The 25,584-nt window shown below is 36.1% G+C and overlaps 1 protein-coding gene across 1 annotated transcript; it reads left to right on the top strand.

Annotated features, from left to right (window-relative positions):
• The first annotated feature begins 3,283 nt into the window (after positions 1-3,283).
• Positions 3,284-25,584, top strand: IDO1 (indoleamine 2,3-dioxygenase 1). The gene is made up of 10 exons (XM_006900299.1): positions 3,284-3,382; positions 7,596-7,691; positions 7,785-7,901; positions 12,301-12,419; positions 13,489-13,503; positions 19,015-19,114; positions 19,939-20,056; positions 21,023-21,074; positions 21,684-21,832; positions 25,229-25,584. The coding sequence occupies exons 1-10, from the start codon at positions 3,284-3,286 to the stop codon at positions 25,582-25,584; spliced, it is 1,221 nt and encodes a 406-aa protein (XP_006900361.1).

Here is a 25,584-nt window from a genome sequence, read left to right as displayed (position 1 = left end):
TAGGAAAACAAACAGATTCATCCTAGAGAGGGTTAAATCAGGCTGCTCCTTGGAGGCAAGGATTCTGGGGCTTCGTCTGACATACTTTGGACATATTGTAAGGAGAGACAGGTCTTTAGAGAGGGACATCATGCTGGGTAGAGTAGAGGGACAGCGCAGGAGGGAAGACCCCTCTATGAGGTGGATTGATTTAGTGACTGGGGTAATCGGGATGGGTGTGTAAGAGGCAATGAGACTGGCACAGGATAGAGCAGGATTTAGGGCTATTGTACATAGGGTCGCTATGTGTCACAAACGACTCAAGGGCACATAACAACAACAACAATTCTCTAGTGAGGTGGGAGTTGTGCTGCCATCTCAGAGTCTCAGTACTTCAAATCTCCATTGAATTTATCATATCAAATTGCGAGTTCAAAGAAGCAGCTTCCAGGACCTAATTAACCATTCTTCCCCCACCCCCTGCCAATACAAATGAAATAGATTGAAGCCAATTATTCTGTTATTTATCTGTTAACAAAATAATAAAGGGATAAAATAAATATAGATTAATTTAAGAAATATTTCGACTTACAATTTCATTTTTACTCAAAGTAAATATTTAGTTTTGCTTTGAGCAGGTTATTAAGTGGATAATATTACCTATTTATTATCACCCTGGATCATCTTAATTTCATTTCTGGATATCATATTTTCCTCATAAGACAATTATATAATATGAATTAGTCACCACAAGCCAAGTTTTTAAAATTTTTTTGACACACACTTCGTACTCAAGAGATGTTATCTACTTGTTCATTTTCATAGAATTGGTTCAAAATAAGATCAATAAAATATGGAAGGGCATCATTAATATTTCCATCATTTCTTTCATTCTTTGTATGCTATATGCCATTTGAATTTTTAACTGAGAGTTATATTTTTTCAATGTAACTGCTTTTATAAATAAGCAAACTTTAACAGTGGAAAAGAAGTTGGATAGATTGTATAGGAAATAATAATATAATGAAAGATACTTGTCTTTATCATGATTTAGGATAAAAGTTCTCTGCAGACTGTCTCAGAATAGTCTGAAAAGCCAATGATGCCTCCAATGGAAAAAAGATATGCAGAGAAAGATATGTTCACCAGCAATGAGAAATGTTGTCTACAAGTATGAATATAAGTCAGGCTATACAATGATCATAGAGAAAAGGTTGTCCAAAGAATACAAATAGGCGATATGTATAAGGAAGAGAAATTTACTCATTGTTGTTATGCGCCATGCCTGTGACTCATAGTGACCCTATGCACAATAGCTCTGAACCCGCCCTGTTCTCAGCTAGTCTCACCGACTGTGACACATCTACCCTTCTCACCCCAGTTACTGTGCCAGTGCATCTCATCCAGAGTCTTCTCCTCTCACTCTGTCTCTCCACCATTCCAAGCATAATGTCCTTCTCCAAGGACTGGCCAATTTTAGGATAAATAAAGTAAAATGCTGAGTTCTGACCCTCACACACTTGTCATAATGACCTAGGCACAGAGGAAAAAAATAAGGAGACAAAGAGTTTCCAGGGATAGCAAAAGTCAGATGCTTTTCTAAGGCTATGGGGAAAGGGCTTTTAAAGGAAAAGTGGCTAATACTACTAACAAAAAAATTGAAATGAATGAAGACTAAGCATCAATGTAGAAAGTTACTTTAGAAATATGAATGGGACAGATGTTTGAAGAAGCTGTAAAAGAGATGAAATTTGAGCAATAAAGCATAATGGTGTTTGAAATCATTGGTAGGATAAATTTAGTAAATTAGCTAGATAAGCAAAGCCAAAGGAAAGTTTTATCCAGCTATGTTTGGGGGGAACAAAAAGTGATCCTGGGAAACTATTTTTCAAGACAAACTCTCTTAACAGTTCACCACTAGCCTTGGTTTGAACTTACCCATCTGAAAATTTAGGTACAAAGATTGAAATATCATACAAATAAGCATACATCTTACAATTCTCAGCGTTTGGCCAGTACTTTTTGGTTTTTGTACAGATACAATAGGCCTTAATAACATTCTGTGTTTCCCCCTTCAGCCTGGTTTAAAAAACATGTTTCATGAATCATTCTTTGGATGATTTGAGAAGTTTTATTAGAGAAATTTGATCATTGTGTTAGTTTTCTTGTATAATTTTGGTTTCAGTTTTCTCTATCTTCTTCCTGCAGAGAAAATATTCTTGGACATGATGTACTTTAAAACAATGAGGAATAAAAAATAGACCTAATATAATAGGCATAGATAGTGTAAGAATTTTCTAGACTGTAGCCAAACCCAAGAGCTATTAAAATATCATTTTGAGTCCTAATAAGCTGGTTGAATGACTCTGTATTCCAGTGTACTGAACATTCACTTCTAATTCTATCCTGTGATCATCAAAGGGAAGACCTAGAATCTGATATTGTTTCAAAATTATGAGTAAAGTAGAAGAATGCATCTGAGTGGCATAGACCTGCTTATTCCTAAAACTGAGAAAGCAGTCTTATATTTGCATTTTGAGAGAAACTTTTTCAGAGTTACTTTTCCTTTACTCCCTAACTTTTGAAAAAAACCTAGAAAATTATAGTCTCTAAAGGTACAGTAATATTGTTTCTTCAGTCTCTGGCTGTGAGATATAGTACAGATTTAAAAAAAAAATCCTTCTACACCCACTTATTAGGAATACAAAGAAAAGAGGATAATAAAAAAGTGAAGAAGTACTATTTTACTGCATTCTCCTTATGTTCTTTCCTTTTTTTTTTTCTACTTTAAAGCCATGGGAGAGTTTCTTCTGCCAAAAATTAAGTTTCACGACTGCTGAAAAAAGGCACTGATATTTTCAAAGGACTCTTAAAGCTTCAAAAAAGGCCATTGATGAGAATAAAGAGCTGATAGCTTGGTAACTTATCCATGGACTAGTTTATGATTCTCATGTAAACTTCTAAACATTTCCATATGCTTTTTATTGGTCATTTTTTCCAAGATTTTGATTATTTTATCAGGACCTTTCTGTACTCCCATATGGCAGTAAGCAAATGATCCTCCCAGAGATGGAAGATATGATATGGGAAGTCTTTCTTCATATGCTGAACAGAGGTGTTTTGTGGTTTTGTGTTTATTGGATAACAAATAAAGAAAGTAGAAAATGAAACTATTTCAAAAGTGGAAGTACCTTCTAACTGCCTACATGGGAAGTGATTTGGTCATTGGTCATGGCAACTCTAATAAATAGATGCTCTGAAACTCATCTGAAACTTGAGAGGACCAGAGGAGTGAACTGCAAGAATGGCAAATGATAAGGGATCTCCCATGACAAGCTCTTGGAAAATTAAAGAAGAATTTCATATAGATAAAGATTTGGGCTTCATTCTGCAAAATCCACTGGTAAGAGGGCTCTGACATATGGGCTAGTATATTTTCTTCTTAGTGCTTACCTTAGCTAATACACTTCAGTTGGACAAATATGGTTCAGAACTTCTACTTTGCAAGTGGATAAAGCACTAATCACATTGGAGGGAGAGTTTGGATAATTTGTATGTCACTTATATTTTATTTTGGGTTTCTCTCAACTAATTCTATCTTGTGAGAGTTATGTCAATTGAAACCAGTATATCTTTATAAATCATATCATTTAAGCTCATACACTTGAAAAGACTTTCAAATGCAGCAATATTTTCTGCCTAGAAATTTAATTAGTGATGCTCTTCTTGTTTACTTTATATAGATAGTATATATTTTTATAGAGAGGAATAAAGGGCATGACAGAGAGTATTTTAAGTCTATGAAGGAAGTGTATTATCAAAATTAAATATTGATGTAATTCAAATGCATGTCCAGAAGTACTTTGAAAAAGCTAAATTTATAAATAGTCTATCAGTCAAAGGAGAACTCCTTTATCAGCTGATAAATTGTACAAAGCCTGGATTCTTAATTTGATTTGTTTATGACAGCTTTTTCTTGCATTAATGTGGCTTCTTAGAGTGTGAATCTAAACTGCATTTGTTGCTGTTGCCAGTTTTAGCTACAAAGGTATCGAAGTTATGTTGTTGTTGTTGTTAAGTGCAGTCGAGTTGCAGGTGACTCATAGTGACCCTGTGAAGGAGAGTCCTCAAATGTTTGTATATCTTTCATCCTCTCTCCAGATTCATAGGGTTTCCAGAGGCAAGCTATTACGGAAGTAGATGTCACTCCTCCTTCCAAGATAGAAGTTATAGAAACAAATATCTGTTCCATAAAAACTATGTTTTAAAAAAAAACAACTATGTTTTCCTAATTTGTCTGTGAAAGAATACCATGTGTATCAACTTATCATAAAATAGAATTAATCATCAAATACTTCTTTTTCTAAGTAATTTTAAAATATCAACACATATCATCCTCATAACCATTCTAAAAAGTATATACATTATGTTACTGTCTTTATTTCCCTGGTGAGATACATAAGACATGCATAATTTAGGTAAGTGTCCAAGTTCACATGGCTAGTAAGTACCAGATACTGGAGTTGAGCCTTTACACATACAGCTCTAGAATCCCTGTTCTTAACCACTTTACTGTGCTACCTCTCTATAAAACACATAGTTTTTATTAGTGGTAGCATTATTATTCACTCTTGGGTTTAACACAGCATATGAAGTTCCAGGAAAGGATTTTGAGTTTCTCTCAACTAATTCTGTCTTATGAGAGTTGTGTCAGCTGATACCGGTATGTCTTTATAAATCATATCATTTAAGCTCACACACTAGAAAAGACTTTCAAATGCAGCAAATATAGTCTTATTTAAGGACCCCAACTAACCTAATTGTCCTTAGGAATAAAGTCCTATAAACATCTTGCAAAATTTTTCCCTTCAAAAATTATTATTGTTAAGTTTAAAAAAGATGTGTATATATTAATTTCATTTAAAAGCACTGAGATTGCTGTATATGTGCAAATTCAAACCTGCCCCCCATTCGTACACACACACACACTTAAGCTAGAAAAGGATTGAGTGCTTTCAAAAGAATACACATTATTGGCAAAAAACCCAACTTTTATCCAGAAGCAATCAACACTTTAATAAATATTAAGGTTGATTTTTTTTAATGAAATAGCCTTGATATTTGTGGAGGTCTTTAGAAAAAGGTTAAGCAGACTAATACTTTCCACATAAAATATATTCTCTGAATTTTTCTAACATATAAAATACATTTCTTCATCTAGCACAAATTGAGTGGGACTCTGGGTTATTTCTAACTTACCTACTGTAAATTGTGCCATTAAAGAATTCTCAGAGTCAGAAACCCAGGTTTAATGTGACATTTGTTCAAAGTGCTGTAAAATAAGATACTTGTCACGTAAGAGAGAAAAAAGATGTTTCTCTTATTTGAGGAAGTAGCAATAATCAGCAAAGTTGTGCGTGTATTACACAGAGAGACACAAAATAAAATAAAATTACACAGAGAGAACAAAATAAAATACAGTTCCTCTTGAAAACAACAGAACATAGTTTTTGGGTGGCAAGGAGAAAAGCTGAGGACAAACAGAGAGTTCAAGTCAAAGAAGAAAGATAAATATCTAATGAATATGCTTCATCCATGTTCACTGCCAAAAATCTGCCTCGGTAGATTAAGATCCACCCATTTCCAGCACTGGTCTTCTGGTTTCATAGTTATAATGGTTTTAAAGTTTACGTGTAATATGAGCATTGCTTTGAAGCTCGAAACCTCACCTGTGTATATTTGAGCTCCTGTCTCTATTTGCATGCAGCAGTGATGAGGGCTCCGCCCCAGGGTTTACCTCAAAACCAGCTTGTGGAGGAGTCTAAGGAGTAAGTGTGAGAAATGCTGTTAAGGGATTGGCAAATCCTATCAGGGAGTTGCCCACCCTTTAGTTATATGTTTCTCTTTTAGATTAGATTACAAACACTTAGTTTCTAGGGAGGCAATTTTATTTGGATTTCTTTAGCATTTATTGGGCAGCAGATAAGCCTATAGTGAAACCAAAGTGGGCAGTCCATCTGTATGTATACAGTGTGTAGGCATCCTGTGCAAAGATCCTATGTAAACAGGAATTAAAAGCACAATCTTTGACTTCAGATAATGAGACATCTAAATAGATAGGAGGCTTTGAAAGTTGGAAACACTGTCACTTTTTTTTTTCGATTTAACCAAATTTATTTGTGTTTAAACAAGTAAAAATCCTTTAACATTGATTATGAGAACTTTAGAAGTTCTATGTGCATGGATACCTGCCAATGACTACAAGTCTAAATTCTGATTTAATGTGACAAAATCAATGTACGCAGATATCTTACTTCTACACGCTTTAGCAAAAGACAGGACACAATTCCTCATGGCTTTTTCAATTTCCCTAAAGTTTGTTAAATCTGCCAGTATGTACTGTTGTTCCCAGAAATGAGACATTCACTCTCTTCCAGATCAGAAGCCTTTGTTTCTTGGTCAAGGGTTGTTGTCTGGAGTCTTCCAAAAAAGAGGAAAGAGAACAACCACCAATGCCTTACCCAATAAGCATGTTATACTGTCAGCGATTGCACTTTTCTGCATTAATCTGCCACACCTGTTTATCAGTCAAGTGGTTTTACAGAAGCCAAAACAGGCACAGTTCAAAAGTCTTAGGTGGAAGGCTAGCAAGGCTTACTATGGCAGTCAAGCTGGCAGTCTCAGGGTGCCTCATGTACCTGAAATGAATATTTTGTGTTCATTAGAGCAGTCTAAATGTATGATGGCAAGAGTCAATGCTATATCTACTGTGCCAAAAGTAAAAGGATACATCTAGAAAACACATATTTATCCTCCTGGTGATGTGAATAACACCTACATCTTATACTGAGCTCTGGTGGCCTAGTAGCATGAAGCTGCACTGCAATCCTGCCTGAATGGCACATGGTTGAAAGCCACCAGCTGCTCTGCAGGAGAAAGATGGGCAGTCTCCTCCCATGCAATTAACTGCCTATGAAAACCTGCCCAAGGGTCAGCTATGGGTCAGTTCCAACTCTACGGTCTTCAACAACATGCAAAACAAGTCAAGAATAACTGCTTATACAAAACAAGCGACATAAACAAAACCTGAGTTCTTTTAGTGGTGACATGGATATAAAGAACAATTATGGAGGCTGTGATAAGAATCAAAAGAAAAATAGAAATCAAGTTTTTTATATAAAAAAATGAGACCTAGTGGCCTACTGATATTTAAGAAATCTCCTTTTTCTCCCTCCATTCAAAGAATTAAAATGTATAAAAAATAGACACCAGTAAATTATTTCACAATGGGAAGAGGCATAATTCTCAGGATTTCTAAAAAATGAGATGGGGTTTGAAAGGTATAAAGGGCAATGTTTTAGGGGAACACTTGAGATAAAGTTACTAAAAGAATAGATGAAGATATCTGAACAGCAAAGGAGAGCGAAAACAGAGATGTTGCATTCTGTGTGTGCAAATAGCCAGTCACAGCCAGCCACTTAGTCACACGAGTGGGGATGAGGGCAGCTTTGCACAGATAGATTTGGGAACAATGCAGAATATCGATGGGAAGCCAATTCTACTTTACAATAATTTCCATTTTTTTTAAAAAAAAGTCATATTTCTCTTTTTTCAAGGAGGTCCTGCCTGATAAGTACTCTCCCTGGATTTCCATTGCTCAGAACATACCAGACCTGATTAGCTCTGGCAAGTTGCGTGCAGAAGTTGAAAAGGTATGAATTGTTACTTAAATGTTCTTTTGTCACTTCTTTAAGTTGGACTTTAAGCCCCAATCATCACTCATCATTTCCTTCTTGTGTTTCCAGTTGCCACAGCTCAGCATTGATGATCTCCAGGAGCACAAAGCACAGCGCCTTGCACATCTGGCGCTGGGGTACATTACTATGGCTTATGTGTGGGACCAAGGGCAAGATGTCCGTAAGGTTTGGAGATTTCCTAATATATCTTATACTGTGTGACAGATGTTCCTATTTAAATTTGATGAAAAATCCTAAAAACAATGTTATTAAATTTTACAAAATCAGGATAACAGAAAAGAGTGAGGACATAATTCACTTCCTTAACATGGCAACTGCCATAAAATATTTTAGGTTTTTATGTATATATTGCAACATAATGGCTGGTCCTAAGCATATACATATTTATCTTGCTCCTTTCATTTAAATTATAATGTAGGTATTTTTCAGTTGCTTCATCATCATTTGGACATCCTCTAATTTTTCACTTTCTATCTTTAGCTTATTTTCTTTTTAAAAAATTTTATACTAGTTTATTTACAAAATTCAAATACATTGTTTTTGAGAACAGACTCTTTCATTTTCCCTCACCACCCCCATCAAATTGTACAACCCCATGATTAATCCCTCCGTCCCCCTGCACATCCGCATCCCTCTGCTTCCACCCTCTCCCACTCCTCTTGGATCCTTATACTCATTCTACAATGATCATTATACTCATTCTATAATAATGGTTTTATATGATATTTATTCTTGTGGGACTGAGTTAGTTCACTCAGCATAATGCTCTCCAGTCCCTCCCAAGTTAGGTAATAATTTACAAAATCATTGTTCCTGGATGCTGCATAGTATTCCATTGTGTGAATTCACCATAATTTCACAATCCCTTTGATTGTGGTTGAACATTTGGGCTGTTTTCACATTCATACGTTGGTGAATAATGCTACTATGAACACTGGTGTAAAAATCTCTGTGCCTCAGTTCCCATTTTTTCAGGATATATTACAAATAGTGGAATAGTTGGGGCAAAGTTTAACAGGTCAGCAAGTAATAAATGTTGGGGAGGATGTGGAGAGAAAAAAACTTTTATACATTGTTGGTGGAATTGTAAAACATTACAACTGTTGGGGAAGGCAGTTTGGTACTTCCTCAAAAAGCTAAACATAGCTTAGTTTCTTATCTTTACTTTCTGCCTTTAGCTTAGTTCTTTAGTCCTCTATTGATACAGACCTTAGAGGGTTTTAATAGTTAGCTGCTGTAAATATTCAATATCATAGAGTATGACTTTTGGTAGGTAAGCACACTATATAATAGTTAAATACTAAACCTTTATCTTGCATCTGTCAATAAAGAAAAAGAGAATTCTGTTTACTCTTTCACCAATATAAAGATTTAAAAAATCTTGACAGACATCTGTATGTTAATTATGGTCTTATTTTACGTATTAGTAGTTATGAATACAACCATTCTTGAATGCATACCAATGCTTAGTAGATATTTCACTCTAAATTCAACTTGGATATTGATGAAGGGAAAATGAATGACCCTTACTCACCTTCTGACTCATAGTGACCCTCCAACTGGTTTCTGAGAACGTAAATCTTTTCTGGAGAAGATTGCTCATCTTCATCTTGAGGATTTATTGGCAGATTCTAACTGCTGACCTTTTGCTTAACACTCAGTACATTACTCATTATACTACCAGCCCTCAAATAATGTCTGCAAACCTTTTCAACTTCCACAAACTACTTTTATTCATTTTCTAGAGAGCAGTGCAACAAAAGGCCCTTTCTTCTCATTCTATGGTGGATTGTCAGATCTAGGAAGTGCAAATACAGGAAACCCAGTTATATTTGAATTTCAGAAAAACAGGGATTTTTTTTAAGGTTTATGTAGATCTATGGATAATGCAAATTACTTGGGCATCTTATATTTTGTCTGGCAGCTCTAATCTCATGAAAATCAAATAGTCTGCAATGTCAAGCCTTTAAACTAAAAAAAAAATAAATAAGTATAATAAACACAGGAAGCACCTTTTTCACTTAGTGGGCATTTCATCTTTATAGATAAAGTAACTGATATTTTATTAGGTTATTTTTCTTTTTACATCCTTTTTAAAGAAAAGTATAAGGAAGTTTTTCTACCTAATTATGTCGACAGTTTATACTTCCTTATAATTCGTCAAATGAGCCCTGCTGGTTCAGGGGTTGCATAATTTGGTTGCTAACCAACAGGTCAGTGGTTTTAACCTATCAGTTTTTTCCCAGGAGAAAGATAAGGGAGACTGCTTCTGTAAAGGTTTACAACTTTGGAACCTCTGTGGGCATTTCTGCTCCTTCCTAGAGGGTAGCTGTAAGTTGAAATCACCTTAGTGTCAGTGAATTTCTATATCCATTATACTTTACTGAACACCTTTCACATCTAAATTCTGCAGTTATAGTAAATAAAATGTTTAAGACCAATTCCAGTCTTGCATTAGAGATATAACTAAGTACATTCTTATTGTAGTTTGTGTGTTATCAAGTCAACCTGACTCCTAGAGACCATATGTAGTACAGTGCCATCATCACTGCCTTTGTTGTTCTTAAATCCGTTGTTATAGTCACTGCATTAATCTATCTCTTTTAAGAAGCTGCTTCTCCTTCCCTGACTTTCAACTGCTCCAAGCATGAAGTCTTTTCACAAAGACTGACATTTCCTAATAATACATTTCCCAAAATACTTCTAGAACTTAGAATGTGGCTAAATATTTAAGAATTATTCAGAAAAGAGATGTATTAATTAAATGTAGCAGATACGAGGTACAGAAGAGTAAGAGTGAAACCAAAGGTAGAAAATAGTTGTTGATATGATCATGGACTACTTTAAGGAAGAAATAAGACTTGAATTGGTAGAGTATAAAAGGAATATAAAAGGAGAGAAAAAAAAGAAATAGGAAATCATAAGCAAAACATATGGAGGCTAGAATTTACAATGCATTATTGGAAAGGAATAAATTTACTATACCATACTAGAGATTAGAATTATGAAAGTGTGTTTTTTAATTTATTCAGTGTTTATAGTCTATCATTCTGAGAAGGAGCTAAGGAACTAGCCTGGAAAGGATACAAGTAAAACAATCTTTAAGTCAGGAAATTGTAGGAAAGGGAAACTAAATTGCCTGAAATAAGTTACTATAAAGCACCTTTTCTTGAAAATAGGTATGACATTAACATCTGAGTTTTTTGAGTGCCAATAACAAGGATGTGTTTGAACATTTCCTTTCTTTCTCCCAGAACATATCAAGGTAGTTATTATTTTTCTACTTGTATTATCTTTTGATCTTTACTTTAGATCACAAAGGGAAATATTTCTGTTTATGAAATATGTATAAATAATTTTGCCAACCAAAATGTTACAATACCTAAAGGTTTAAGTTCTGAGACAGACAGCATGCATAGGAGTGATGTATCAATGGGTCTAACATCTTGTCCTCTTGGATAAACTGTCATCACTAGGCATCTTAAACTAAGTTAAAGCTACTTGGGTCATAACCCTCATGGTTTTCATAAAGTTGTTTATGGGGCAGGTCACATGGTCACAGCAGCTCTACCACCAGCAGGTGCACCACCCACTGCCCAGACAAGCCACAAATTCTTGACCTCTCTCTGATTAGATACAATTTTTTTGCCACCATTGTCAATGACAAAGGTGGCTGTAATTATACATTTTCCCTTACATTATAAACCAAATTATAGGCAGATGAAGTTGGGTAAATAAAGAATAAAAAATAACCTCATGGCTAGTAAATCTTAGGTGGTTAGGGAAAATGGACCCTATTCAGAGTATTCTCCTAAATTAAACTTGATTCATTTACCTCAGTTAAAGGCAGTTTTGGGCAATTACAGCATTGCCCTCTTGGGGGCAGGAGTCTTTTACTACCAACTGGAACACAGAACATAAAACTATGAGCAGCAGACTGAGGAAATAGAAAGGAAAAAAATGTGAAGAAAGGAAGGGAGAGAGGTGGAGCAAAGATAAGGAGAAAAAAGGAACTCAACCATGGTCTCAGTTCTTACTCCTGAACTCTACATCTGTTCAGCAGAAAGCCTAATAAAAGTTCTGAGTCAAATATAAACTGCTACACAACTGATCAATTTCTACAGGAAATAGAGAGCAACTTAAAGAAAATGACTAGAGGAATTGAACAATTGATCTTCACCTTTGTATGCATTGTATCAACTTTCTATCTGGGGTTATACAATACCTTGCCTCAAGAGGTTGCTTGAGAGTTATTTGGTGGATGGCTAGATGAATAAATGCATGCCGGCAATTCATGAAGCAATTGCACTCAAGGGTTCTTCTCAGGAGTGCTCTTGCTCTCAACTTTTTAAAATTTGTCTCTGGTAAGATTTTTGTCCATATCAACACAGATTAAAAATATGGGCAATTAATGATTACTGGGATTGAGAGCTAAAATGAGGAAGGAAAACATATAAAACCATGTTCTGTTCCAAAACATCTTCATGTAGAGCAGATACCATTTGCACCCAAAAAGTAGACGGAAAAGTACAAAAAAGTAATACCACATATTTCTTTTAATTAGGTTCTACCTTGTAATATTGCTATCCCTTATTGTGGACTCTCTGAGATCCTGGGGCTACCTCCTATTCTGGTTTATGCAGACTGTGTCTTGGCAAACTGGAAGAAAATCGAATCTGATGGGTATGTAAATTATTATTATAATGAGAATTGGAAGTATATGTTCTATTTAAATCAAGAGACAGTATTTGTTTTCATTTCTGACCAGAACATTTCTCTTGTTGAATATAATTTCTTTGACTGTAGTTATCTCTAATTATTAATGTTTATATCTATAGTTTAAGACTGACACACAGTAGAAAGTGCAAAGTGCAGATTTTGAGTTTGATTAGTTTTACATGTGTAATCACCACTCTGGTGGCTTAGTGTTAAGGAGCTGTGCTGTCAACCCAAAGAATGTGGTTCAAATACATTTGCTGCTTGTGAGAGATTTATTGCCTCTGAAACCTGCTACAGTGTCAGCTATGGGTCACTTCTTACTTGACAGTACATAACAACAATTACCACTCTAAACGATATATAGAATATTTACATGATCCCAGAAAACTTCTTTGTGCACTTTTCTAGTCAATTTCCTATCCCAGTTATATAAATTCTGAATTATCTCACCAAAAATTATTTAGTTCCTTTGTTACTAGAATTCATGTAAATTTAATGTTAACTGTGTGAATTTGGTTCTGTTCTTTCCTTTAAAAAAATAAATTTTAAGTAAACAATTGAGTTTGGGTTTTTGGTTTTGGATTTGTTTGTTGTTTTTTTTAATCAATACATTCTTGGTACAGGCAACAATTTCTGGGCTTTTAGAGAATCTAAAACCTTCTGGACCATTTAGTGAGGAGATCTTCTACAATAGAGATAAGTAAATTATAGTGCTCCAAGCATTTAGGATTGTATCTGCAGAGTATTCTGATACACAATTGAAAGGATTTGATTGAGAAAATAACAACTAAGTTTTGACTACATTCCTTGCATATTTGATAGTTTAAAAATATTTCATTCATAAATTCCTAAGGCTTTGCAATTCATATTTAAGAAAAAAATTAAAATTCACATTTTAGAACATTGTTGACCTATGTCTTACTTTTGCTAGATCAGTAATGGTAATCTTACCACAACAATCCAACACCACTTAATCTGTGTTATTCTTTTTCTCTCTTCCAAATGACCCATTGCTGCTTGATTGATCTGATAGACCCATGATCTATGAGTAAGTACTTGTTTCTTAATTATATTAATAATGATAATATTATAATATTCAAAGTGAATATCTATTTATTGATATTCTTCAAAGGGATTTATTAAATACTCTTTTTATTTCAGTAAAACACTTAATTCAAGTAAATGTTTACAAAGCAAATAACACTGGTCCTTGTCTCTAGCTATGAATTTGATGTCTGTTCAGCTTGATATTATAGCTATATCCATATGTACATAAATATTATACACATGGATACCCATGTAATCAATATGTATAATCACAAAATCAATACATGTCCCCATTTCAACTTACTGACCTGTTGCCAGAATTAGTTGACAGTGTTAATTAGTTGGTCTTGTTCCATCCAATTCCTTTTTTTAAATTTTTTACTAAATAACTTTATTGTAAATCATGTGAACTTGTTTTAATCTTTATTTGACAGGAAGTTACACAGATGTGAATACCAACTCTTCATTACCTTATATAGATTGGAAAATTTTCCAAATTGTGACACATGTTAACTATACTTAGAAATGAAACATGCAGTGAAACAAAGATACATTTATAATAACTATTCAAAGGAGTTTTAACTATTTAGATTTTTCATATTCATTACAAGAATTCAAAACCATATTCTCAATTATTACTTATATAGAGGTTTTCTCCTTCCTTGGGACTCAAGCAATAAAAAGGCTTTAAGAGTTTAAACAAATGTGAATGATACTGAGAAGTAGTACAAGAGGAAAATCTGATGAAAACCAGAACACAACATCACTTGGCTGAGAAAGAAAACATCCATCTATGCATATTTTAAGCAGTTAGCTTTTTCCTCCTTTCTTCGCTATCTTTTCTGTGATCAGAGCAAATGGTATCATCCCTTTCTGTGAGGAAGCCTCACCCCACCAATGACAGGGAACTCTTCTTGCAGTTGAGTAATCCTTATGCCACTGCTGCTGTTCAAAGGAAATGTACTTTGTATCTCCACTAATTGTGTTGATACACCCAGGACATATCTTGGCATATGAATCACAGTAGCAATCCAGGCAGTTGGCAAACTCATCTTTAGTTGTGAAACGCTCCCCTGACAACTGCTCCTTATAGGAAGTTCACACAAAGCACTCCTTGTGCCAGAGCTGCTCTTCCAGTGGTGATGGGCTTTTTGCACTGAACACACTGCATGGCATATTATTTCTCATAACAGGGCACACAGAAATCCTGATTGTCTTGAGGGATGAAACTCTTGATTCCAATTGGCTGTTGGCAGTGATGGTAGATGAAGCAGGTCTCATGCTACCTGTTGCCCTCATATTCCATCTTGTGAGTTCCTGGCATGATGGTCTTCTTAGAGCCAGGACACTTGGAAGAGTACTCATTGGAGTAGCATCCTGTACAGAGCAAAGTTGGTATGTCTTGTCAACAAAGGGCTTGACTACTAGCAAATTCTTGCACTGTGAGCAGTGAAAACAGGTAGTTCTCATGCCCGTGCCAGTTTTTGTAAGACAAGACCTTGTAGTCACAGTCATTGGGCTTCTTGTAGTCCTCACAGTTGTTCACAAAGAGAGTCTCGAAGCTTTCCACACAGTAGGGCTTCTCCTCCTTCAAAACATACTTCTTGCCAAAGAGAGATTAGATACAACGGTCACAGTAAAAAATCAGTTATTTTGCTACCTAGTTTTCCAACAACTTCTCCAGAGATGATCCAGTTCATTTTAACCCAACTCTTATATCCTGTTTTCTGGAGAAATAGCAGGAATTACCATAAATATAAATCTGTCCTGGACTCCCTGGGTGGTACAAATCATTAACAGTAGGACAAAAGGAGAATCAAATCTATACAGAGGCAAAAACCTGGACAACTGCACGTGAAAATTTACTATTGAAAATAATCTAGTTCTATCTTAAAATATGGGAGGAAAAGAGTTAACCAAGGACTAAATCCTTTAAGTGGGAACTCTGGTGGCTTACTAGTGAGGAAATGTACTGACAACCCAAAGGTATGTGGTTCAACTCCACAAGTTTGTCTGAGGGAGAAAGAAGGGTAATCTACTCCTGTATTATTTATTGACATTGAAAAGCCTCTGGAGAGTCAGCTGCAGGTTGTTTCTGACTCAACTGCAAAAAGTAAATAGTCTTTAATATGGATTACATCTCAATATCAAGAGAATAAAAATTTTGGGCCAATAGGCAACATCATAATAATTGGAGAAAAGATTGAAATTATCAATGATTTCAGCTTACTTGGATCCACAATCAACACCCTTGGAACCAGTACTCAGGAGATCAGGAGAATTATAGCATTGGGAAAGTCTGCTATCAGAGACCTCTTTAAAGTCCCAAAGAGCAATGATGTCAATTTAAAGACTAAGGTGCACCTGATTCAAGCCACAATCTTTCTAATCACCTGCTTTGCATCTGAGAGCTGGACAGTGAATAAGGATGACAGAAGAATAATCTATGCCTTTGAGTTTTGGTATTGGAGAAGGGTATTGAATATCCCATGGACTCCCAAAAGAACAGATAGACTTTGAAGAAAGTAGAACCAGAGTGCTCCTTGGAGGCAAGGATGGAGATGCTTCACCTTACATACTTTGCACATGTTGTTAGGAAAGGCTATTACTTAGGAAAAAACATGATGATTGGCAAGGTAGAGTATCAGCAAAAGAGAAGAATCTCAATAAGATGAGTTGATACAGTGACTGCATCAACGGGAACACGTGAGGTAGGGGTGATAACAATGGCACTAAACAAGGACAGGGTTCAGATGTGCTGTTCATATGTTCACTATGAGTCATACTTGACTCAGTTACACCTAACAACATTAATTACAACAACCATCAGTTAGAATTGACTTGATGACAGCTGGAAAGGCCAGTCTCTGTGCAGCTAATGAAAGGGAAAGTAGCATGTCAAAGTATGTACACTGACACATGATAAAGGGAAGAGATAAGAAGGTACTGAGAGCACTAATGAAGCAATAAAAAAGGGTGAAAGGAGGAATCTTTAAAGTAAGTTATTAAACTGAGCCCTGAAGGGTCTGTAGAGGGATTAGCTGCTGTTGTTTTAGGAGTCAATTCTGATTTGCAGTGATTCTACTTGACATTATGTAACAGAGTAGAACTGCCTCATATGGTTTTATTGATTGTAATCTTTGGAGACTTGGGTGAAGCGTCTGGACTCTGTAAAATGAGCTCTCTTGTTTTGGTTGATGGTCATTGTGGAATGTTTGGATTTTTTAAGACTCTTGTTTAGAGTCAACAAGGCTTCCTGGAGGGCCCTTGTGTTTAAAAGTTGGGTCCAGGGGATTGTATTTTAATCCCTTGTTACCATATTTTGGAGAAACATTCTTCTAAATCATACAGCACTCTTCAGTCAATTTCCTGCACTGAGGTAATCTGGGTTCGCTGTGACATTGGACCTTGAACAACTGGGGTCTCAAATGCCGTCATGGCTGTCCATGGTGGGCAGTGTTTGCGGAGATCCCAGTTTTAAGACAGATTTGGAAGCAGGAATGGCATCCACTTCTAAACCTCATGCCTCTGGAAACTCCATGAATTTGGAGAAATAATAGTTACAGAAAGGCCTCAGAGAAAAAAAAAAGAAAGGTCTCAGGTGTTTTGTTCATATAGTCACTAGGAGCCGTGCACAACTCGATGGCAATCAACAACAACAACAACAACCACTTTTACAGAGGCAGATCATCAAGTCTTCATCACGTGGTACCACTGGGTGAATTTGAGCCTTTCAGGCTTGCAGCTAAACACTTAACTACGAGGGCTCCTTGTGAATTGACTAGATGAAGAAACGTTGTAGAGAACATTCTTGATGTTGATATTGTTGTTGTTATGTGCCTTCAAGTCACCTGCAATCCATGGTGACCCTATGAACAACAGCTCTGAAGGCTGCCCTGTCCTGAACCAGTTTCACTAATTCTGACATATCAACCCCATTGCCCCAGTTACTGTATCAATCCATCTCATTCAGGATCTTCCTCTCCTGTACTGTCCCTCCACCCTTCAGAGCATGATGTCGTTCTCCAAGGACCAGTCTCTCTTGGCCCTGTGCTCAAAGTATGTGAGATGAAGTAATATAAACTTTGGTCCACTATCAGAACTAAAGGATGGCTGGTAAAACTGATACAAAGTTAATAATGAAACAAAATAGGCTTGGAGGGAAAAAAAAGATTGTATAGGACTTCTTTTGCTTATGGTGAAGATTTTAAACAATACCTTAAATAGGAAGTTTTGGAAGGATTTAAAACTGGTATATGCATCTTCAGTTCTATTTTACAGATTAGAAAAATAAAGTGGAGACAGTTGAAAAAGTTTGCTGCAGCAAATAATGCATTGGGTTGTCTGGTTTCAAATGCTATCAATACAACAACCATAAAACTCATATGCATATACACTGAAGTAATATTTGCATTAACAGTAAATCATCATTAGAACAGGAAAATATGGTCTAACAAGTTATCTGAATTTAAAAGTAAATTTCATTATAAATAACATAAAGACTCTGGGAAATTTACACTCAGATTAAAATATGGATATAAATTTGTTTACTTAATTATAGTAGAGGATTATATATGTATATATATATTCCTATATGTTACAAACCTTTATAAAATGCTTGGAAGAAATGAGACCTAAAGAGACAAACACACAGAGAAGACAATACAAGACTGCAGCCCCGAGGGTCTGCATTGCTTTAATTGTTATAGGGATATTTGCTACGATATCATTTTTCATTTTTCATAGAATCATAAAAGGCGGATACAGAAACAATCAAGCAAGTGAGAGGGTACACTATCTGTTCCTTATGATAGATGTTGCTTTTCAAATGAAAAGAGGGGACCGAGATGACCAAGATGTTTTCTAAACAGGAAGAGATACCAGCTTGTGCTTGCATGCAAGACCCCAATGTCCCTGCCCACATGCGGGACAGAGTACAAAGGTTTCTCTCCAGTTATTAAACCAGAAAGCCACCGTGTGCAGGCTGAACTCTCAGTAACGGTGTCCAGTCCTCCTCATCTATACATATTTAGTATTATAATGTATGGTAAATGTAAGTAGCTCTGGTGACTTAATGGTAAGGAAATTCACTGCTGACACAAAGGTATGTGGTTGTATTCCACCAACTGCTCCAGAGGAGAAGGATGGACAATCTCCTGTGCAATTTACTACCTCTGAAAACTTGCTACCGGGTCAGCTCTGACTTGATGGTAACAACAACAACAACAGTGTGGATATATGCATATAAAAAATGGAATAGTGGGGAAATGGAAACAGAACTAGTCTTTGGAGCCATAATCATGAAATTTGAAATCCTAGTTTAACCTAACACAATTGAGTCTTCATGTTCCTGACTACATAATGGAGAAAGCAAAACCAGTTACACAGATCTCAAAAATTATTTTTAAAATAAAACAAGGTAAATAAAAATGTTTGACAACTAATAGTACTTTGCAAATATATAGAATTACTTTTTATAAATATATTGCCTTTTTTTTACCCAACTTCTTAGGAACATGGACATTTTGTTCTCATTTCCTGGTGGGGACACTGGCAAAGGATTCTTCCTAGTATCTCTGCTGGTGGAAATGGAAGCTGCTTCTGCAATCAAAGTATGTCCATCCAAAAGAGCATTTATCCCATGGTACCACTGGGTGAATTTGAACTTTTAATATTGTCTCTCTGAAACATTTAGTAACTGAAATATATTATGAATTATATTTATTTTTATTTCATCTACTAGATCATTTTTAGGGCTGGAGATCATATGATAGAAATACTTAATTTGCTCTATTTTGTATATCTCCTAAATATAGTATGTTGCTGTTGTTGTTGATTGCCTTCAAGTCGAACACAACTCATAGCAACACTATGAATAAAAGGTCTGAAGCCCCCTCTACAGCTATCCACATTTATCAAAGTTCATGGTTTCTGAAGATATATTATTTAGGAAGTGGATGCCACTCCTGTTTAAAAAAAAATACATGTATATACACACACACACATTATATCTATTATTATATGCATAATATAAAAGATATATTTATATACAATTACAATATAATATAAATTCATATATATGTGAATAAGTTCCAACTTGATGTCAATGAACAGTAGCTCCATATATGAGTATCTATAGAGAGAGAACAAACAAAATTTGAAACTTCAATAAGAAATAATTTGGTATTGGAATGGTAAAGCATAAAGAAATAAATCAATAGTTGTGATGACCAGAAATAAAAATATTTTTTAAATTCACAAATTAACCTTGAAATGCCAAAAATTCTATGAATATGAGGACATTAACCAATTGACCAGAGAAAGAAATGGAAAATTGTATGTTTACTTTAAAAATAAAAGCTGATAAGTAATTTATTTTATAACAATATTTAGCTGTAGGAATGTTTACCATTTTGTCTTGTCTTTTCTTTTTAAGGAAATTCCCATTATATTTAATGCAATAGAAAATCAGGACCAGGATACTTTAAGAGAATCCTTGAATAAGATAACTTATTGTCTCCAAAATGCCCTTGAAGTGTTTGATCAGATGCACAGTAAGTATTCTAGGAGTATAACATTCTAGGCTGGCAGCAGATATTTCGATTTACTGAAGTGCAGGATTGTTGTGGAAAGTAAGTCAATACAACACTAGTGCAGTACGTTTGCAGTTTATACATTTTATCTCAATCAGTATATTTTTCATGTAGAGTTTATTATTTTCATTTTACACATAAAAGAATCTAAATCCAGGGATATAAGTAAATGGTATTCGATTACATAGTCGTTAAATGGGAAACTTGCAAAATAAATAGACCATTTTAAGTTCTGGAAAACTGAGCGAATCCTCAACAGCTGATCACTGTTAATTCTGCACAGTTACGTGCTACGAAGCTGTATAGAAAGGTCACTGAGCTCAAAACTCATTGCAAAATGAACTGAAAAAAAATGACATAAAAAAACAACATCAACAGAGATTTGCAAAAGAATATTTTTCAACCGGACAAACTTAAACTAATACGCAGCTGTTTATTATTGGACTTTGAGTTGATGTGGATTAGCGCTTTGAAAACCTTCAGTTTTCCAAAACAAGATGCTAGCAGGCTTTAAGAAGTGTTAGTGATATAATTCAGAGTTGCTTGTGTGCGCGTGTGTGCGCGCGCTTTATTCTGTATGTAACTTGTTTAGCCTTCATGTCAATAAACACATAAAGTCATTCTAAGAAAACATTACAAATTTAAACTGTTGGGTTTCCTGATAATGAGCTAGCCTGTGCTCCTGGGATCCAGCCCAAGAACCAGCCCTGGAGAGAGCCTGTTCTGTGGAGGCTTGTGATGAATAGAGAGCTTCCCTAGGAGGGAGCAGGTAAATGTACCTTGCCCACTGGAACATTGGTCTATACAAATTGGCCCAATACTTTTCCTGCAGCCTGTGTGGAAATACAATACCCACTATTTACAACACCTTATGTTCTCTTTGTATTTCTGATGCCACCTAATTATATATGTTCCATCTTTTCACAGAACATGTGGACCCAAATTTATTTTTCAATGTTCTTCGTATTTACCTGTCAGGGTATGTAGTCTTATGCCTAACTCTGTTTTCTCTTAAACCATCAAAAAAAGTACCAAATCCCTAGTGATATTTTGTATAGGTTTCAAATTTAGACGATGACTTTCATTCTCATTTTAAAATATGTATCTTGAAAGAGGCTTTTATTATTTGTCTGAGGATGCCCTGGATGGAGATGGGAAAACTAATAATTTTAAAGAGAATGGAATTATTTGTGTTGATTCTAAGTTTAGATACAATTCTTTAAATTCTCATTCCACTATATCTGCAATTGTGTTATTATTTAGTAACTGATCTAATAATTAAAGGTTGACACTTTGAGCAGAGTTCTCTTGAAAAACCTTTTAGAGAGAAGCTTCCATGAAAAATATACAGAGTAATTCTAACCTGACACACGAGTTCATTCTGAGATGAATTGACTTAATTGCAATTCTTTTGGCCTGGTATTTCTACTTCTGTGATTTATCTTTATTCATGAAATTAATAGAGAGACTGTTTGAGAATTATGAGGTCAATCTAAGTCCTGTCATTTTCCATCTATCTTCTGAATAAGGTTTTTCTATCTGAACACTGACAATCCAAAAACCAACTACTTTTTCCTTCCTGCTCTAGTTGGAAAGGCAACCCCAAGCTGTCAGAAGGTCTGCTGTATGAAGGAGTCTGGGACAATCCCAAACAGTTTGCAGGGGGGAGTGCAGCCCAAAGCAGCATCTTTCAGTGCTTTGATGTCCTGCTGGGCATCCAGCACAGTGCTGGTGGAGGTGAGTGGGTTATAACAATGGTCTTCTTTTATATTAAATATGGCACCATTTTCATAGATAAGAAATGCCAGTCCCATCAGTGGGAGCTATGATTCCATAGTCTATAAGAGAGTTGCATTTCTAACCCAAGACGGCACTTCTCCAAAAGTTTCTATCCACCAACAACTTAACAGGAGAAAGATGGGCCATCTTCTCCAATACAGTTTACAGTCTCTAAAACTCACTGTAGAGTCAGTTACAAGCTGGTTCCAACTTAAGGACAATGAGTTTGAGGTTTTTATCTCTTCAGTAAAGGGCTATTGTACGAAGTTGGTTAATTTGTTGGGCTGCAGACCAAATCTGGGCAGTGTGAAGCCATCACCCACCCCTTGGGAAAGGGAAGAGAGAGAAAGGATTTCAGCCTGAGATAACTGTGAGGAAGTTCTACACTATCCTATGAGGGTCTCTATGAGCTGAACTAACTTGACAAAAACAGATTTGGAGTTTTAAATAAGTTTTTCCATCAGTATCTCATAGTGGTAAATCTGATCATTTCAGGATGTATATATGATCATTATTCCATCTCACAGCTGAAGAGCATGAAGCAAAAGAGTCTGGCTATCCATTAAAAACTGGCAGAACCTGAAATCAAACCCAAGTTCATCAAAGTGTTGATCTTAACATTTGAACATATAACTATATGGTTAAGGCATAACTGATTGCACTGCAGCCAAGATCACATGTGCTAATAATGTTAGCATAGATTCAGAAAGAGAAATCCATTATAAGTGAGATAAAGTGGGAGAAGTAGAGACCTCGGTAACAAGCAGATGACTTGGTCCTGCTCACTGTCCATAGTCCAGCCACTCCAAGGACCCAAGTGCAATGCCTTTGTCTAAGTTTAAAGATGGAGTACATTTTATAAAAAAAAAATTGAGAACACCACTTATTATATTCGTTCTTGGAACTTAGAAAAGAAGAAGGAAACACTCTAGAAAGAACACAACATTTTTCTTTTTATGTATTGCAGTCTTTAACTACAGGTAACCCAGATAAACACTGGGTTGGATAAAAAAAGACTGTAGACCTAAAAAAAAAAGAGACTGTAGACCTATGGTAGCCATTTATTTGAAAATGGTAAAAAAAAAAAGAAAATGGTATCTTACTTCTTTCGAAAATTGAAGTTATGATCTTACAAGTGCAGATCACATATACTTTGCCTATAGTATCAGCTACTAGAAGAAACAAGTATGTTAAAATGGGGGAGGGTGTTGTTGTTGTTGTTATGCGCCGTCGAGTCACCTGCAACTCATAGCGACCCTATGTACAACAGCCCTAAACTCCACTCTGTCCTGTGCCAATCGCACTGTCTCTGACACTCCTATTCCAATTATCCCAGTCACTGAATCAATCCACCTCATAGAGGGCCTTCCTCTCCTGCGCTGTCCCTCCACCCTCCCAAGCATGATGTCCCTCTCCAAGGACCCGTCCCTCCTGGCAATATGTCCAAAATATGTTAAACGGAGCCTCAGAATCCTTGCCTCCAAGGAGCCACCTGGTTTAACCCTTTCCAGGATGAATCTGTTTTCCTAGCAGCCCTTGGTATTCTCAATACTCTTCTCCAGCACCACAGCTCAAAGGCATCAATTCTCCTTCTATCCTCCTTGGTCATTGTCCAACTCTCTGATGCATAACAGGCGATTGCAAAGACCATGGCCTGTATCAGATGCACCTTAGTCTCCAAAGAGACACCATTGCTCCTCAGCACTTTGGAGAGGTCCCTAACAGCAGACTAAAGAAAATACTAGGCAAAACTTCTATTATAAAGGATGGAATTTAGCTAATATAACTTTCAGAATAAAGAAATATTTTACATTACTCATCCTTGGTAGTAGCAAAGCTAATAAGAGTTTAGATTGCACATAGAATGTTTGGAAACACACACTCTTCTTCTGTGGTTTAGTCTTTGATCTCCTGTTTACTTGAACCATGTTCTTATCTTTCCCTCCTGGGCTGGGAACTCTTTTGTCCTCCAGTGGGGTCTGTGGGTGGCATAGATAATTTAGTTCTGGACCACTGAGAAAAGACTGTTCGAACTCAACCGGAAGTACTGAAAAAGGAGCTCTGGTGGCATAGTAAGATTTGAGTTGTGCTGCTAACTGAAAGGTTTATTGAAAGGGTGGTTGTTGTTGTTGTTAGGTGCTGTTGACACAAAACCCATTGCATCAGTCACTGTGTCAGTCTACCTGGTCGAGAGTACTCTTCTCCTTTGCCAACCCTCTACCCTTCACGGTATCATTCCCTTCTTCAAGGAACAGCCCCTCCTAAGAACATGCCTAAAATATGTGAGGGAAAGCCTCATCATTCTTGTCTCTTTAGAGAGCTCCAGCTGCACCCTCTCCAAAACATATCTGTTCTCTTGACCATCCATGGGATGTTGAGTGCTCTTCTCCAACACCACCAACAAAGATATCAATTCTTGTTCTGTCATCCTTCTTCATTGTCTAGCTCTCAGATGCATAGCAAGTAATCAGAAAGACAATGGCCTGAATTGGACACATCTTAGTACTAAAACTGACATCATTACTCCTCAATAAATTGGAGAGGTCCCTAACTGCAGATTTTCCCAGTGCAATGTGTCTGCTTATTTCTTGAGTGCTGGTACCATACCAAGAGTGTTAATTGTGGATCCAAGCAAGATTAAGGTGTTGCTGACAGTTTCAATCTCTTTTCCATCCATCATGATGCTGCCTATCAGTCTGGGGGTAAGAATCTTCATATTCTTGACAATGAGATGCAATCCATACCAAAGTCTGTATTCCTTGATCTTCTGCAATGAGTGCTTCAAGCCTTCCTCACTTTCAGCAAGCAAGGTTGTGTCATCTGCAAAACACAGGTTGTTGATGAATCTCTCTCCAACTCTGATGCCACACTCCTCTTCATAAAATCCAGCTTCTCAGATAATTTTCTTAGCATACAGATTAAATAGGTATGGAGAGAGAAATCTAATGAAGGGTTACTATGACCTGGAATTAACTTGATGGGAGAGATGGGTGGGAGAGATATTCAGAAGAAAAGCCTGGTGATATACTTCCAAAAAGTCACAGCCTTGACAAAACTATGAAGCAGGTGTTGTTGTTGTTGTATGCTGTCAAGTTGGAACCAACTCATAGCTGATCCTTCAATGGGTTTTCAGAGGCAGTAAATCACATGGGAGGAGATTGTCCATTCTTCTCCTGTGGAGAAGCTGGTGGATTCAAACTGTGTGCTTTCAGGGTTGCAACACAGGTCTTAGCACTAGTCCACCAGAGCTCTAATCTGTGTTCACCATGACACAAGTCGACAGTAACTGTTTTGTTTGTTTTTGCTTTTTTATTGTGTGGCCTCCCTACTATAAAAACTCTCTTGTTCCTTTAGAATCTGCTTTTGAATTTCTCCAGGAGATGAGAACATACATGCCACCAGCGCACAGACGTTTTCTTCTGTCCTTGGAGGAAGGCCCCTCAGTCCGAGACTTTGTCAGTTCAATGGGTGACAGTGAACTGAAGGCTGCTTATAATGAGTGTGTGAAACTTTTGGTCTCCCTGAGGCACTACCACTTGAAAATAGTACATAAGTATATTATAAGTCCAGCAAAACAGCAGCAATTGCTTAAACAAAAATCTGAAAATCCATCAGAACCAAAAAATAAAGGAACTGGGGGTACTGATGTAATGGATTTCCTAACAACTGTGAAAAAAACAACTGAGAAATTTCTTTTGAATGAATACTAA

This window comes from Elephantulus edwardii, unplaced genomic scaffold (assembly GCF_000299155.1).
Source record: "Elephantulus edwardii isolate Elephantulus edwardi_28Jun2011 unplaced genomic scaffold, EleEdw1.0 scaffold00279, whole genome shotgun sequence".
NCBI classification, from domain to species: domain Eukaryota; kingdom Metazoa; phylum Chordata; class Mammalia; order Macroscelidea; family Macroscelididae; genus Elephantulus; species Elephantulus edwardii.
The sequence above is the reverse complement of the archived record's forward strand: the minus strand, read 5'-3'. Positions and strand labels throughout refer to the sequence as shown.

What these genes read in the sequence shown, in the direction of transcription:
- IDO1 (XM_006900299.1), top strand. Translation starts at nt 3,284, where the DNA reads ATGGCAAATGATAAGGGATCTCCCATGACAAGCTCTTGGAAAATTAAA. An exon ending in AAGCTGCTTCTGCAATCAAA is followed by an intron (nt 19,115 to 19,938) that starts GTATGTCCATCC and finishes TTTCTTTTTAAG; the next exon opens with GAAATTCCCATTATATTTAA. An exon ending in CTTCGTATTTACCTGTCAGG is followed by an intron (nt 21,075 to 21,683) that starts GTATGTAGTCTT and finishes TTCCTGCTCTAG; the next exon opens with TTGGAAAGGCAACCCCAAGC.